The sequence below is a fragment of the Fusarium verticillioides genome, chromosome 9 (assembly GCF_000149555.1).
Source record: "Fusarium verticillioides 7600 chromosome 9, whole genome shotgun sequence".
NCBI classification, from domain to species: Eukaryota; Fungi; Ascomycota; class Sordariomycetes; order Hypocreales; family Nectriaceae; genus Fusarium; species Fusarium verticillioides.
In genome coordinates this window covers 358,417-371,980 of record NC_031683.1, presented here as the reverse complement: position 1 = coordinate 371,980, position 13,564 = coordinate 358,417, and the positions used below count along the sequence as shown (strand labels likewise).

The 13,564-nt window shown below is 49.8% G+C and overlaps 5 protein-coding genes and 1 non-coding gene across 6 annotated transcripts; 4 read left to right on the top strand and 2 right to left on the bottom strand.

Moving 5' to 3' along the window:
- The first annotated feature begins 1,653 nt into the window (after positions 1-1,653).
- FVEG_16964 lies at positions 1,654-1,736 on the top strand. The gene has a single exon. It is a non-coding gene; the product is annotated as a tRNA-Lys (tRNA).
- A 236-nt stretch (positions 1,737-1,972) lies between these two features.
- Positions 1,973-2,951, top strand: FVEG_11091 (hypothetical protein). The gene has a single exon (XM_018900254.1). The coding sequence runs from the start codon at positions 1,993-1,995 to the stop codon at positions 2,926-2,928; it is 936 nt and encodes a 311-aa protein (XP_018758504.1). The 5' UTR covers positions 1,973-1,992; the 3' UTR covers positions 2,929-2,951.
- A 1,462-nt stretch (positions 2,952-4,413) lies between these two features.
- Positions 4,414-4,835, bottom strand: FVEG_11090 (hypothetical protein; the record flags this gene model as incomplete). The annotated part of the gene is made up of 2 exons (XM_018900253.1): positions 4,414-4,680; positions 4,731-4,835. The coding sequence occupies 2 exons, from the start codon at positions 4,833-4,835 to the stop codon at positions 4,414-4,416; spliced, it is 372 nt and encodes a 123-aa protein (XP_018758503.1).
- Positions 4,836-5,362: 527 nt separating this feature from the next.
- Positions 5,363-10,109, top strand: FVEG_11089 (ATPase; the record flags this gene model as incomplete). The annotated part of the gene is made up of 3 exons (XM_018900252.1): positions 5,363-7,305; positions 7,352-9,107; positions 9,158-10,109. The coding sequence occupies 3 exons, from the start codon at positions 5,363-5,365 to the stop codon at positions 9,923-9,925; spliced, it is 4,467 nt and encodes a 1,488-aa protein (XP_018758502.1). The 3' UTR covers positions 9,926-10,109.
- An 868-nt stretch (positions 10,110-10,977) lies between these two features.
- On the top strand, positions 10,978-12,499 carry FVEG_11088 (hypothetical protein; the record flags this gene model as incomplete). The annotated part of the gene is made up of 2 exons (XM_018900251.1): positions 10,978-11,805; positions 11,859-12,499. 2 exons carry the CDS (start codon positions 10,978-10,980, stop codon positions 12,378-12,380), a joined length of 1,350 nt encoding a protein of 449 aa, XP_018758501.1. The 3' UTR covers positions 12,381-12,499.
- A 154-nt stretch (positions 12,500-12,653) lies between these two features.
- On the bottom strand, positions 12,654-13,505 carry FVEG_11087 (hypothetical protein; the record flags this gene model as incomplete). The annotated part of the gene is made up of 1 exon (XM_018900250.1): positions 12,654-13,505. The coding sequence occupies one exon, from the start codon at positions 13,503-13,505 to the stop codon at positions 12,654-12,656; it is 852 nt and encodes a 283-aa protein (XP_018758500.1).
- Positions 13,506-13,564: the final 59 nt, after the last annotated feature.

The window sequence follows — 13,564 nt, the reverse complement described above, 5'->3', positions numbered from 1 at the left end:
TATTTACCAGGCCTGCATATTTGTTGCTGTTGCACGGAGTATAAGAGCGCGTTTTATCACTTGGAACTCCCGACGTGTTGGCCTAGGCCAACGTCTTTTCACGGGAATAGTCGAGGGCGGACTAAATGCTCCTCTTCCGATTCACAATCTGGATCATCTTTTACTTAATCACAAGTCTAGGCCAGGGCTAAGTCTGATCCGTGTTCAACATTCTTGGAGGTCACACCTCGCATCCGAATGGCCCGGATCAGCGTCAGCCTTTTGTCTCAGTCTTGACAATATGAGCTCCTGAAAGGGTGTATGCCAAGACTCGTTGCTATGGGAAAACATCAGAATCATCTTGCACAAAACTATTGTAACATTCATCAATAACACAACAAATATCTTGAGCAAATTGCCATTTCGAATAGAGAATTGTTGAGTACAATGACTTGATCTGGTGGTGAAGCATGGAGGCTTGAGCTCCAAGTACCTGGCTCTCGTTGAAATTCCCCTGTCAGATTCTCCGTACACCATCCGCTTTGTGATGCCTGATCGAAACTTTGTTTTTGTCCCTGTAATCTGATCTTGCCTACCACCAATAAGAACCGTTTTGACACCAGATCATGTGGAATCACATATCAGTGAAGTCACAGATGTTTAAGCTCAAGCTGGACATACATAGAAGGAGGTGACCTTTCTCGACTGAACACCTTTCAAGGACCCAAGTATACTTGATTCAAAGTCATTGTCTAGCCGTGACTCCCTGACTTCAACTTTCAAGTGCTGATGAAGATACCTATCTTCTTCGTGACGCGTAGATTCAATGTTGAAGGGAACCAACCGCTCTCAGAGATCTCAACAGTAAAGGGCATTGCCAGCTTAACCCAGGCAAAGACCAGGCACACAACGCCACTTCACTTCAGCCAGGGTGAGTAAAAAGATCCGGGTCTAAAGTTTGAGATAAGGTTATGTTACACGTCAAATGAGGCTCGTTACGGAAATTTCGATCGGGAATGCGACGAAATTGACGCTAACCAATTTTGTCAGGTAATGAACGGAAACGAACCACACTTCAAAAGGTGGCTTGAGGCGTGCCCCCCTGATCTGAGAGGTTATTCGCTTTCTCAGCCAGCCGATTGTATCGACTGACCTGCAGTGATGTGAGCTTAAATATCCCCAGCGGAATTAGAAGTAGGATAAGGTATGTAATGGTGAGAGGTAGTCATTCCGGTCTCGAGTCGTCTTACTACAGGGTAGGCCCTAAAGGGATGAATACTAATATTGACAATCCGATATTCCTGATCAAAATGCTGCTCAAGGGTGCATAAGATAGTTTGAAGTTACTGACTGGAAAGTAAAAGGAAATTGAAAGATATTGAATGTCTAAGTTATATGCAATATGGCCTTTGACTTTTGTTTTAAATCAATACTTTGAAGATTCTAGTATTACTGTTAAAAACGCAATCATATAGAAATTATCTTTATCAATAAATAGTAGTCCCTTATTGTACACTCACAGAGACCCTGTGAACTAGCTGTAATTAAGGAAAAGCATGACAAATATCTAATGATGCAGAAACACTGCTCCGCTGCCTGAATTGCTGCGCAACTCTGCACTCTGCTGATGTTGATGCTGAATCTGAGCAGCTGCTCTCAACCAATCAGAGCCACGCCCGGTTAGCTCAATCGGTAGAGCGTGAGACTCTTACGAGTACGCGATCTCAAGGTTGCGGGTTCGACCCCCGCATCGGGCTGTTCCTATGAAACGATTGCGAGCAATAGCGAGGCATCTCTTTTTTGACTTTGCTCCCACTAGATAAACGATATAAATATTTTTTGCTGTATCTGAAGTAAGCTCTTGCACTATTGGATATGTCATTAAATGTTGACTTTGAATGTAACCTTCCTTTTCCAGCACGACATATAAGCCCCCGCTTTATATCAAAGGGTGAACAAACATGGTCTTACTCAAGTTATCACCAAACATCCTCAACAAAGAATCATCTCAAGATGGTAAATAAAAGCTCCTTGAAGTCCCTGATCACTCCCGATCTGCTCATGCAGCTCGCGGATGCCTATCTTCCTTATTCTAAAACTGAAGATCTTGACTTCACCATTGCCCAGTCAGACGCCTTCAGCGCAAACTTCAAGAAAGTATGCCAAGAAGGCGAGGCTCGAGATACACTTATAGCACTCAGTCACCTCAGCAATAATGGAGTCCTCCCAACTCCTATGGAACTCGACCTTATGTCCTTTCTCCCAAAACCATCTTCCCCAGAATTTCCCCAACAATGCTTCGGACTTCAGTTGCTTCTTGACCAAGCGTCAAGAATCCTCTTAACTGGAATCGAGGCTCGTTGGCAAGTTGCATACTTTGGACCTCTGGCAAGACGTCTTGCTGGACAGTGGTACGCACTACCTCATCATCTACGTCCCCATTCATGGCAGAGATGGAAAGACGATGTAGGCGTTACTAGTTTTAGCTTCTGGGTTTCGACGCAAGTCATGTGGGCAGCCCCTTTTCTCCACGCCGAAGATCTAGGGAGTCAAGAGATTGGATTGGAGTTATCGAATGATTTACGTCAAGCTGTTGAAGAGTACACGGAAACACGGGACCCGCATCGGGAGACAAGGAACAAGACGCTGAAGGATGATCTGCTTTTTATAAGAGAGGTTGTCAAGAGTCCGCCAAAAGACGACGAGGGCGCTATCAGTATGGCGGCCTGGACCTATTGGTGGTGCATGATCCTGGATGCTCACTGGCCCATCATTGCGCGATTTGGTCGCTATCCTTACCGCAATGCAGCGTTTGGTAGGCCTAGTACAAGGGATGAAGAGAAATGGTTGGATGATATGAATCATTTTTCTGAAGCTTCTCCTGAAGATGCTAAGCACATTCGAGAAGATGTAGAGAAGGGTCAGTGGACTCCACTTGGAGAGAGTTGATATACAATGCACTATATGGATTGTTTAGGCTGAGCTGCAACTGTCTTCTGCGAGTCAATTTCAGCTGAGATGAGTGGGCTAGTTAAGGTAACGCCACACAATAACTGTATGACACTAAACTTGATAAGTTCAGCGTGGTGTGAGGTCGCATATCTCTTGCTATCTTTGCTTGGACGTCAACGGTCTCATGATATCACAAGTGAGATAGCAATAGATTGAAACATGTTCCTGTAGTACCTCAAGATGAAGATGACAGAGAAACTGGTGCTTAAGCGTAGATGCCTCGGAAGTACCGAGGCGTCTATTATCTACTCCTTGAACATACCTAGACTTACATACGTAGTAAGACCTATTCGCACCTGAGAAGATAATAAGATAATGATGCGATCTTGAGCTATCGGGTGGGTGGTTGATAAACTGCCTAAATTGTGCTCGAAGCGTGTTGTTTTGCCCAGCAGATAGCAATGCCTGTATCGCGCCCCTTGCCTCAAACCTAAACATCAGACCACAGCCTCAATCTCCCTCAAATACACAACGAAGATCCTCTGCGGAGTTTCAAAAGATTGCTAATCAAGCTGTGCGTAATCTACGCGGAGCGGCGATCGAGTCAACAACAACGCCCTCAGCCTCGTATTCGTCTCTGTAAAGGTGTACCACATCACATCCACGATTGGCAGTCTCGGAATTAGAGTTATCTCCCCATTCTTCGCTATGACGAATTATTTCCCCTGAGCGCGATTAAATCACAGCATTGCCACGTTTTTTTGCAAAAAATCCAGCTTTATTTCCTCACCTGTAATGCGTAAAAAACCAATCGGACCCGGGAAAGGTGGGGCAACGGACCCGAGACGGACTCCGATGACTTGATGCGGGGACAGACGCGAATCTTGAAATCTTGAGCTGAGAGATCATACTTGGAACCAAGCTGCTGGGTCTTGGCTTGGAAAATGGCTTTTCTATGCAGATTCTCGAAATAGATAGAATCTTTTGGTAGCATTAACGCGATGCATTGTCGCATCATATCATTCATATCGGTTAGGGGCAACGGCAACGACGGGTTCTTCGATGGGCCCGGCAGGGGAGGTCCATCAACAAACGATTGACCAATTAGAGCGCCAGCCCTGTGACGTTCACTAAACTGTTCCTGGGTTAGGGGCTCCAGTTGTCAAGAGGAGTGGAGCTCGAAATTTACCGAAGACTCTTGATCCCCCAGCTTTTTCACAACGACATGTCTGGTGTAACTCTCTTTTCTTAGTGAAGCCTATTGCCGTACGATACAACACCACGTATTATATACACGAACTCATTTCGAAATGAGAGCGATAGATTATTAGTGATTCACAGCTATATGCCAGCATGAGATGTTTTCCTTAACGCCATCCATTCAGTTTTACTCATACCGTTCCAAAGGTATACCGTCCATGAAGCCATGAACTCCCCAATAACCCAATACCCAATGCCCAGAACGCCAAACCCAGCAAACAATTAACGGTAAGCAACCTGATGCCTCTCATCAGGACTCGAAACAGACGTCTTCTCACTCTCTGGCGGCGGACTCGAATTGCTATCAGCAGGACTACTCGACTCGCTTCCCGTCCCCGTAGCCAGCGCATCGTACATCAAACTCTTCTGCACACAAGTACATCTCTTCAACAGCTCTTCACACCTCTCCAATCTCGCAAGTAACTCCTTGGCAGGTTTGCGACGAGTGCGCTTAGGAGCAGGTGTACTCGGGATACACTCTATTTTCGCCTGCCATCATTAGTCTTTTGCTTATACGCGTATCATGTATGTAAGCTTACCTTGACGCAAAAAGAACATGGACTTTTTCTGTCACATTTCTTCTTGCGCTGTTGACACAGCACACAAGCTAGAATTCTCGGTGGTCGTTGTTGTTCGGGTGCCATTATGCTTATACGATATGCGCACTAGCCGTTCGAATCGAAATGCAGAGAATAATAGATGAAGGTATTCCCAAAAATGGTTTGTATCTCGGTCTAGGAACGAGATTCTGTCCGAGGCGGACGAACTGGGGTATTTGCTGCATACGCCTGTCTGCCCCAGAACTGGTGCACTCGTAGAAGCGGACTCTTGTCAGAACCCGAGTGGGTATCGGGGTCGGAGAGTCGACGGGATCCGTGTATCTAGGACCCAGATCCACAACACCCTTCGGTGCGACGGGCGTGAGAGCACCCCCGTCACAATGGTATTAAGACCCTGCGAGGAAGCCTACAGTCTCATTACGGTATCACCTTTTATTATTCTATACTACGTTCTATCTTTGTTATATCCCTTCCTTTATACAAACTTTAATAATTCTCCTAATTCGAACCAGAAACTGTATGTAACCTGATAGCCCGCTAGCTCAGAGTTTACAGAGTTAACCAGGTACAGATATAAGCTTATACGGCGAAACTTTTCCAGTCTCGCTAGTATGGCTGCTTCTCATCTTCCAGGTGAAGCACGCTCAGAGCACAGCAGCCACGACACCATCGTCGACATGGACACCACTCCGAACGAGAAGCCCCCTGCTCCCAAGGACGACAAGACGAGCTCCAGCGACGATGAGATCGAGCAGGAGCAGAGTGAGGAGATGGAGCGTCGGCATTCCATCGTGCGCGATCTAGCACGCCAGTACACCAACACATCAGCGCACTTCAACGGCAGCCACGCAGATCTCTTCAACGCGGCGGATGCCGACTCGCCCCTTAACCCGCACAGCGAGAACTTCAACGCCAGAGCGTGGGCCAAGGCCGTGGCCAAGTCAATGGGCGAGCATGGCTCTGGGTTCCGACAGAGCGGTATTTGCTTCCAGGACATGAATGTCTTTGGATACGGCGCTGAGACGGATTACCAAAAGGACGTTGGTAACGTCTGGCTCAGTCTCCCCGGCATGGCACGCAACATTGTCTCCCCTACCGCTGGTAAGCGCCGCATCGATATCCTTCGTGGTTTCGACGGTGTCGTTAACGCAGGCGAGATGCTCGTTGTTCTTGGCCCCCCCGGTTCAGGATGCTCCACGTTCCTCAAGTCACTATCCGGCGAGACAAACGGTATTTACATCGACGAGGGCACATACTTCAACTACAACGGTGTGCCCGCCAAGGAAATGCACAAGCATCACAGGGGAGAAACTATCTACACCGCTGAGGTCGACGTCCACTTCCCCATGCTTTCAGTCGGCGACACACTCACCTTTGCCGCGCGCGCGAGATGTCCCCAGAACTTACCGCCCAACATCAACCACAACCAGTACAGCGAACACATGCGCGATGTCGTCATGGCCATGTACGGCATCAGCCATACCATCAACACGCAGGTTGGCGATAACTACATCCGCGGTGTTTCAGGCGGTGAGCGAAAGCGCGTTACTATCGCAGAGGCGACGCTCTCCAACGCACCCTTCCAATGCTGGGATAACTCGACCCGCGGTTTAGACTCTGCCAACGCGATTGAGTTCTGCAAAACACTGCGCTTACAGTCTGAACTCTTTGGTCAAACGTGCGCTGTCTCGATCTATCAGGCTCCCCAGTCTGCATACGATCTCTTCGACAAGGCGCTCGTTCTGTACGAAGGACGCCAGATCTTCTTCGGTCCTGCAGATGAAGCGAAGCAGTATTTCATCAATCTCGGCTTCGAATGCCCTGATCGTCAAACAACGCCTGACTTCCTCACTTCCATGACCGCGCCCGCCGAGCGCGTCATCCGTCCCGGCTTCGAGAACAAGGTGCCTCGCACACCCGATGAGTTCGCCGCCCGCTGGAAGGAATCCCGCGAGTATCAGATCCTCCGCGCCGAGATTGAGACCTACAAGAGTCTCTACCCTCTCAACGGTTCCAGCGCCGAGGCCTTCCGCGAGAACAAAAAGTCAGCGCAAGCTAAGGGCCAACGCCTCAAGTCCCCCTTCACACTGTCCTACATGCAGCAAGTCAATCTCTGCCTCTGGCGCGGCTGGAAGCGTCTCAAGGGTTCACCGGGCGTAACGATCTTTGCCCTCGTAGCAAACACCGCCACAGCGCTGATTGCCTCGTCGCTCTTTTACAACATGAAGCCCACGACGAGCGACTTCTTCAAACGCGGTGCTGTTCTTTTCCTCGCTGTGCTGATGAACGCCTTCGCCTCTGCCCTTGAGATTCTGACGCAGTACTCCCAACGCCCTATTGTTGAGAAACACGCACGCTATGCCTTTTACCACCCTTCTGCCGAGGCGTTCTCTTCGATCTTGGTTGATATGCCGTATAAGATCAGTAATAGTATTCTGTTCAATGTCACTCTTTACTTCATGACGAATCTTAACAGGGAGGCGGGGGCGTTCTTTTTCTACCTCCTTGTTTCGTTCATCATGGTCCTCGCCATGTCTGGTATCTTCCGATCTATGTAAGTCTCACCATTTCACTCTCCAGATTCACGACTGACTGTTTAGTGCTTCACTGTCTCGTACACTCTCACAGGCCATGGTTCCCGCTTCGCTGCTGATCCTCGCCCTCGTCATCTTCGCTGGCTTCGTCATCCCCACGGATTACATGCTCGGCTGGTGTCGATGGATCAATTACCTCGATCCCGTAGCCTACGCCTTCGAGTCCCTCATGGTCAACGAATTCTCCGGTCGTAACTTTACCTGCACAGCCTTCATTCCCAGTAACACAGTCGCTGGCTACGAAGACATCGGCGGTCTCAACCGAGCTTGTTCCACTGTAGGTAGTATTCCTGGAGACAGCGTCCTCAACGGCGATCGCTACCTCAACCTTCAGTACAAGTACTACCACGCTCACAAGTGGCGCAACGTCGGTATCCTCATCGCCATGACCATCTTTAACCACATCGTCTACATCGTCGCTACCGAGTACATCTCCGCCAAGAAGTCAAAGGGTGAAGTCCTCGTCTTCCGCCACGGCCACCTCCCCGCTTCCACCAAGAACAAGTCCGATCCTGAGGCCGCTCTCTCTGGCCCTGTTCCCACCGCTGAAAAGTTCGGCGGCGAAGCTGCCAACATTCAGGGATCCACTAGCGTCTTCCACTGGAACAACGTGTGCTACGACATCAAGATCAAGGGCGAACCACGACGAATTCTCGACAACGTTGACGGATGGGTTAAGCCAGGAACATTGACTGCCCTCATGGGTGTATCAGGTGCCGGAAAAACTACTCTTCTCGACTGTCTCGCCGATCGTATTTCAATGGGTGTCATCACGGGTGAAATGCTCGTCGATGGCAAGATCCGCGATTCATCGTTCCAGCGAAAGACCGGCTACGTGCAGCAGCAAGATCTTCACCTCGAGACCAGCACCGTTCGTGAAGCCCTTACTTTCTCCGCCCTTCTCCGCCAGCCCGCCTCTACCCCCCGCGCCGAGAAGATCGCCTACGTCGACGAAGTCATCAAGCTGCTCGACATGCAAGAGTACGCCGACGCCGTCGTCGGTGTCCTCGGCGAGGGTCTCAACGTAGAACAGCGTAAGCGTCTCACTATCGGCGTTGAGCTCGCGGCCAAGCCTCCTCTGCTCCTCTTCGTCGACGAACCTACTTCCGGTCTTGACTCGCAGACATCCTGGGCCATTCTCGACCTTCTCGAGAAGCTCTCCAAGGCAGGCCAGTCTATCCTGTGTACCATCCACCAACCTTCTGCTATGCTCTTCCAGCGCTTCGACCGTCTTTTGTTCCTCGCCAAGGGCGGACGCACTATCTACTTTGGCGACATCGGCGAAAACTCTGAGACTTTGACCAACTACTTCGTCAAGAACGGTTCTGATCCTTGTCCCAAGGGTGATAACCCTGCTGAGTGGATGCTCGAGGTCATTGGCGCGGCACCTGGTTCACATACTGAGATCGATTGGCATCAGACCTGGCGACAGAGCCCTGAGTACCAGGAGGTTCAGACTGAGCTTCAGCGTCTCAAGGCCGAGGGCAGTGCTCACAATGAACCTCACGACCAGAACTCTGAATCGTACCGGGAATTCGCTGCACCTTTCTGGGAGCAGCTTCGCATTGCTAGTCTCCGTGTCTTCCAGCAGTACTGGCGCACCCCTTCATACATCTACTCCAAGGCTATCCTGTGTATCCAGGTTGGTCTCTTCATCGGTCTCGTCTTCCTCAACGCTCCTCTGTCAATTCAAGGCTTGCAGAACCAGATGTTTGCCATCTTCCAGGTCTTCACCGTCTTTGGTCAATTGGTTCAGATGCAGGTAAGTCTCGACCACTCACCCGTCCATCCAACTCTCACTAACATTACTAGATGCCTCACTTCGTCACCCAACGATCCCTCTACGAAGTCCGCGAACGCCCCTCCAAGACCTACAGCTGGAAGGTCTTCATGCTCTCCCAAGTCTTCGCCGAGATTCCTTGGAACAGTCTCATGTCTGTCTTCCTGTTCGTCTGCCTCTACTACCCCGTCGGCTTCCAGAAGAACGCCGAAGCAGCTGGTCAGACCGCCGAGAGAGGCGCTCTCATGTGGCTTCTCATCTGGCAGTTCCTCGTCTTCACGTGTACCTTTGCCCACATGTGCATCGCCATCACCGACACTGCTGAGGCAGGCGGTAACCTTGCCAACGTCGTCTTCATGATGTGCCTGTTCTTCTGCGGTATCTTGGCCGCGCCCGATAACATGCCCGGCTTCTGGATCTGGATGTATCGAGTATCGCCGTTTACGTATCTTGCCTCAGCCATTCTATCGACTGGTATGGCCAACACCAGAGTCACATGTGCTGCCAACGAGTACACAAAGATGCAACCTCTCAACGGCACAACCTGTGGAGAATATCTCCAGAAGTTCGCCGACAAGGCTGGCGGCTACGTCCTCAACCCCGACGCCACATCTGACTGCAACTTCTGCTCCATCAGCGACACCAACACGTTCCTCAAGTCTCTCACTGCAACCTACGACGACCGATGGAGGAACTTTGGTATCGGAATGGTGTACATTGTGTTCAACATTGGCGCAGCGCTGTTCCTGTACTGGCTTGTTCGCATGCCCAAGAACAAGAACAAGAAGAAGCAGGAGTAGAGTAGATGCACAATCGAGCTTCGGCTCTTTTTTAATTTTTATTTTTGGTACAAGGATTTGTTTTAGAGAAGTACTATAGACTGGTTTGGGTTTTTTACTTTTACTTAGAATAGCAATCATCGAGTGTCGATTAGACTTGTAGGAAGCTCAATAGCACATCGTCAATACATTACGCTCTCTACCCGCCAGTCGAGTGCCTTGGTGATTGCCAGATCATTCGCTCGTTGCGAATACCAATAATGTTTGTGGTCCCTTCTCTGAGTCATGGGTAGTTCTTCTGTCAAAAAATGGATCCTCTTCCGTTATTCCCTTAGCTCCCGGCATTTCCTACGTTGCCGATATTACCGACATAACCACTAGAACCCACTGTTTGAGATTGAGAAATGTGTCATTTCTAAGCCAAACCGCGGCAAGTAACGCCGATCACGCCTGAATGAGTTGCATGTGTAACTTGTAGGGCTGGTTGGGTTGGAGTTTGTAAGAGAATTGGCTCGTAACGTTGGAGTTGACATAAATATCGAGACGCCGGAAGTGCAGTGTCACCATTGAAGTGGCACGAATCAATTGTTTTCAGGGCTATCATGGCTCAATTAAACCTGATGAATGCTATTGATGAACCTCGCATACTCTAATCATGACAATGGTCTACACGTTGAGTGAAACTGCTTCCTGAACCTCGGCCGAATGGAAGAGTCTGGTTATGCAATTTGCTTGACGATACCTTCATTGAAGCAGCAGCAGCTTTTCCGCTGAACTCGCGCCCTTTTGTAAACAAGCCAACGCGCAATCCTGATTTATAAACAACTACCCATATCACGTCTTACAAGACCCCCATTCACGATAATTTGTATCCCCCTCGCCCCTCCAATCATCTTCCCCACAACCGTCCGGCCGAGAGTCCAGATGCCGGGAAGATCTGCTCCATCGGAGGATGAACCCCGCGGGCCGCAAACATTCCCGCCTCAGCCCCGACCCCAGCATCACTAATACAAAAGCTCCATCATATCCTTCACCGTTCCTCACCATGGCCAGCAACCTACATTCTCGTCAAAATGGCTGCCGACACTTCAGATAGCGTCTGTCCCACGCTCCGCGATGAACCCCTCTCTGATGAAAAGCCCAATGATGACGCTGCTTCAACACCAAGCCAAGGCGATGAAGAGAATCAGGATTGCACAACAGACGACCCGGGTGAACCTCCAGACGGCGGCTTACAAGCCTGGCTGCAAGTCGTAACAGGGCATCTCGTCGCGTTCAACTCATGGGGCTACCTCATCAGCTTCGGCATCTTCCAGCCCTACTACGAATCCGAATTCTCCCTCCCGCCATCAACAATCTCTTGGATCGGCAGCTTAGAAGTCTGTCTCATTTTCTTCATCGGTACATTCTCCGGCCGAGCTTTCGACGCAGGGTATTATCGTACTGCCCTCGCAGTAGGTCTCTTCCTCCAAATCTTAGCCATCTTCATGACCAGTATCGCATCATCGTACTGGCAAGTCCTTCTCGCACAGGGAATCTGCCAAGGTTTAGGGAACGGAATCATTTTCGCACCGACAATAGCAAACATGTCGACGTATTTTACCAGCAAGAAGACTATCGCTATCTCCGCTGGTGCATGCGGCGCTGGCACAGGAGGAATTGTGTTTCCGCTGATTGCGCAGCAGCTTCTCCCCAAGATCGGGTTTCGCTGGACTGTGAGAGTCATGGGATTGGTTGTTGCTGTGTCGTCGATGATTATAATGATCATTGCGAAAACGAGGCTCAAGGCGAGAAAGGCTGGGCCGCTTGTTGAATGGGCTGCGTTCAAGGAGCCAGCGTATGTCCTCTTTGCGGCGGCAATGTTCTTTACCTTGTGGCCGACCTGGATCTCCTACAACTATGTGAGTCTTGTCTCATTTGACATCTGTGGCAAGTGCTGATAATGCCTACCTAGGCTCGCCAATACACAACCGATAAACTCTCCGGCTCAGCATCAGACTCGTTCCTAATCCTCATCGTCATCAACGCCGTCGGTATACCAGGCCGCATGGTATCCGCCTTTCTCGCCGACCGACTCTTCGGCGCAATCCCCGTCTTCATACCCACAATCTTCGCCGCCTCGCTATGCCTCTATCTCTGGTCACAAGTCTCCTCGCTCACAGGAATGTTCATCTGGGTGAGCATATTTGGCTACTTCGGCGCCGCGATACAAAGTCTCTTCCCCTCATGCTGTGCGAGCTTGACACCGGATTTGAGTAAAGCTGGAACACGAATTGGAATGATCTTCTCGATCATTAGTTTTGCTGCGTTGACCGGGTCGCCTTTGGCTGGGAAGTTGATGCAAGCTACGGGCGGGAGTTATTTGGCGGCGCAGATTTGGGGAGGGTCGAGTATGATTCTGGGGATGGGATTGTTGTATGCTGCGAAAAGAGCTGAGGCACCTCACGCGGTCAATCCTCTCGAAAGACAGGACTAGACTTCTATGCCAGGATCACCATGTTATATAGAATTACTTTGCTATGCTCTATATTTTCCCTCGTAGCTAGGCACTATAGATTTCTTACATAATCTCACTAAACCTGAAGTCTTACTCTCAACTAGTTCACATAGGGGTTAAAAGTATTTTATGGTTGTATATGGAATAACATGAAACTTGTTAATTGACTAGACTGGGGAAAACATCAACGCTGCAAAAAACCCCGAGGTTCCTCAGTATTCCAAACTGAAAGCACCACAAACCTAACTGGAATCAGTGGTATTTACTGATAGCATTCAAATATGTCTGCCCGGACTCAGAAAGCTGTTGGCCATTATTCTTAGTCGGCAACCAGGCCTGACCGAGACCACCACCGTCAGTGTAACCATAAGCCATGATGTGCTCATTCTTCTCAAACAGATCAACGATATCCTTGATCCACTGGTTGATCTGGCCTTGATCTGAACATGGAGTGAAGTTGTTCTGATCATAGACACATGCGAATTCAGTGACCCAGATGGGCTTTTTGTATGTGTTCCAGTAATAGTCGATATCCGCCTGAACACCAGTCATGTCGGGTTTGTAGATATGTATGGCGGTGAAGTCCCAGGACTTGGCGAGACCCGCGGCCTTGAACTGTTTGAGCCACTTTTCATCTTTCTGCATACACATCGCGGGACTACCGAGGAGAGCGCCTTTGTTGCCGTGGGGAACAATCATCTGATTCCATAGATTGACGGCATCAGAAACTCCCAAGTTGGCTGAGGTATCCTGGCCTGTGCAATCTGGCTCATTGAAACCAAGAAGATACTGAGGTGTGCTCGTGAGTTGCTGGAAGCTAGCAAAGCGCTTGGCGTCTTCTTGTCCGTTGTGGCCGCCGCCCCAAAGCATTGAGACACTGACGACTCCGGGGACTGATGTCGGAGACGGGGTCCAGTCGTACCACCAGCCCAGGTGGTCCTTCCAGAAGGGCACGGCACGGCCGCCCGCAGAACCAGCTTTCTTTCCACCAGGGATGAAAGGAGCTGCTCGTGGGCTGATAGAGTTCTCGATCGTGGGGGTTGCCATGGCGTCGGCAATCGATGCCAGCACTACAGCGCTGTAAAGAGTGTTGATTAAAAACATGGTCGAATTTCCAGATGGTTAGGACAGTTTAAAACATAGAGGTAAAGAGTGATCGAAGT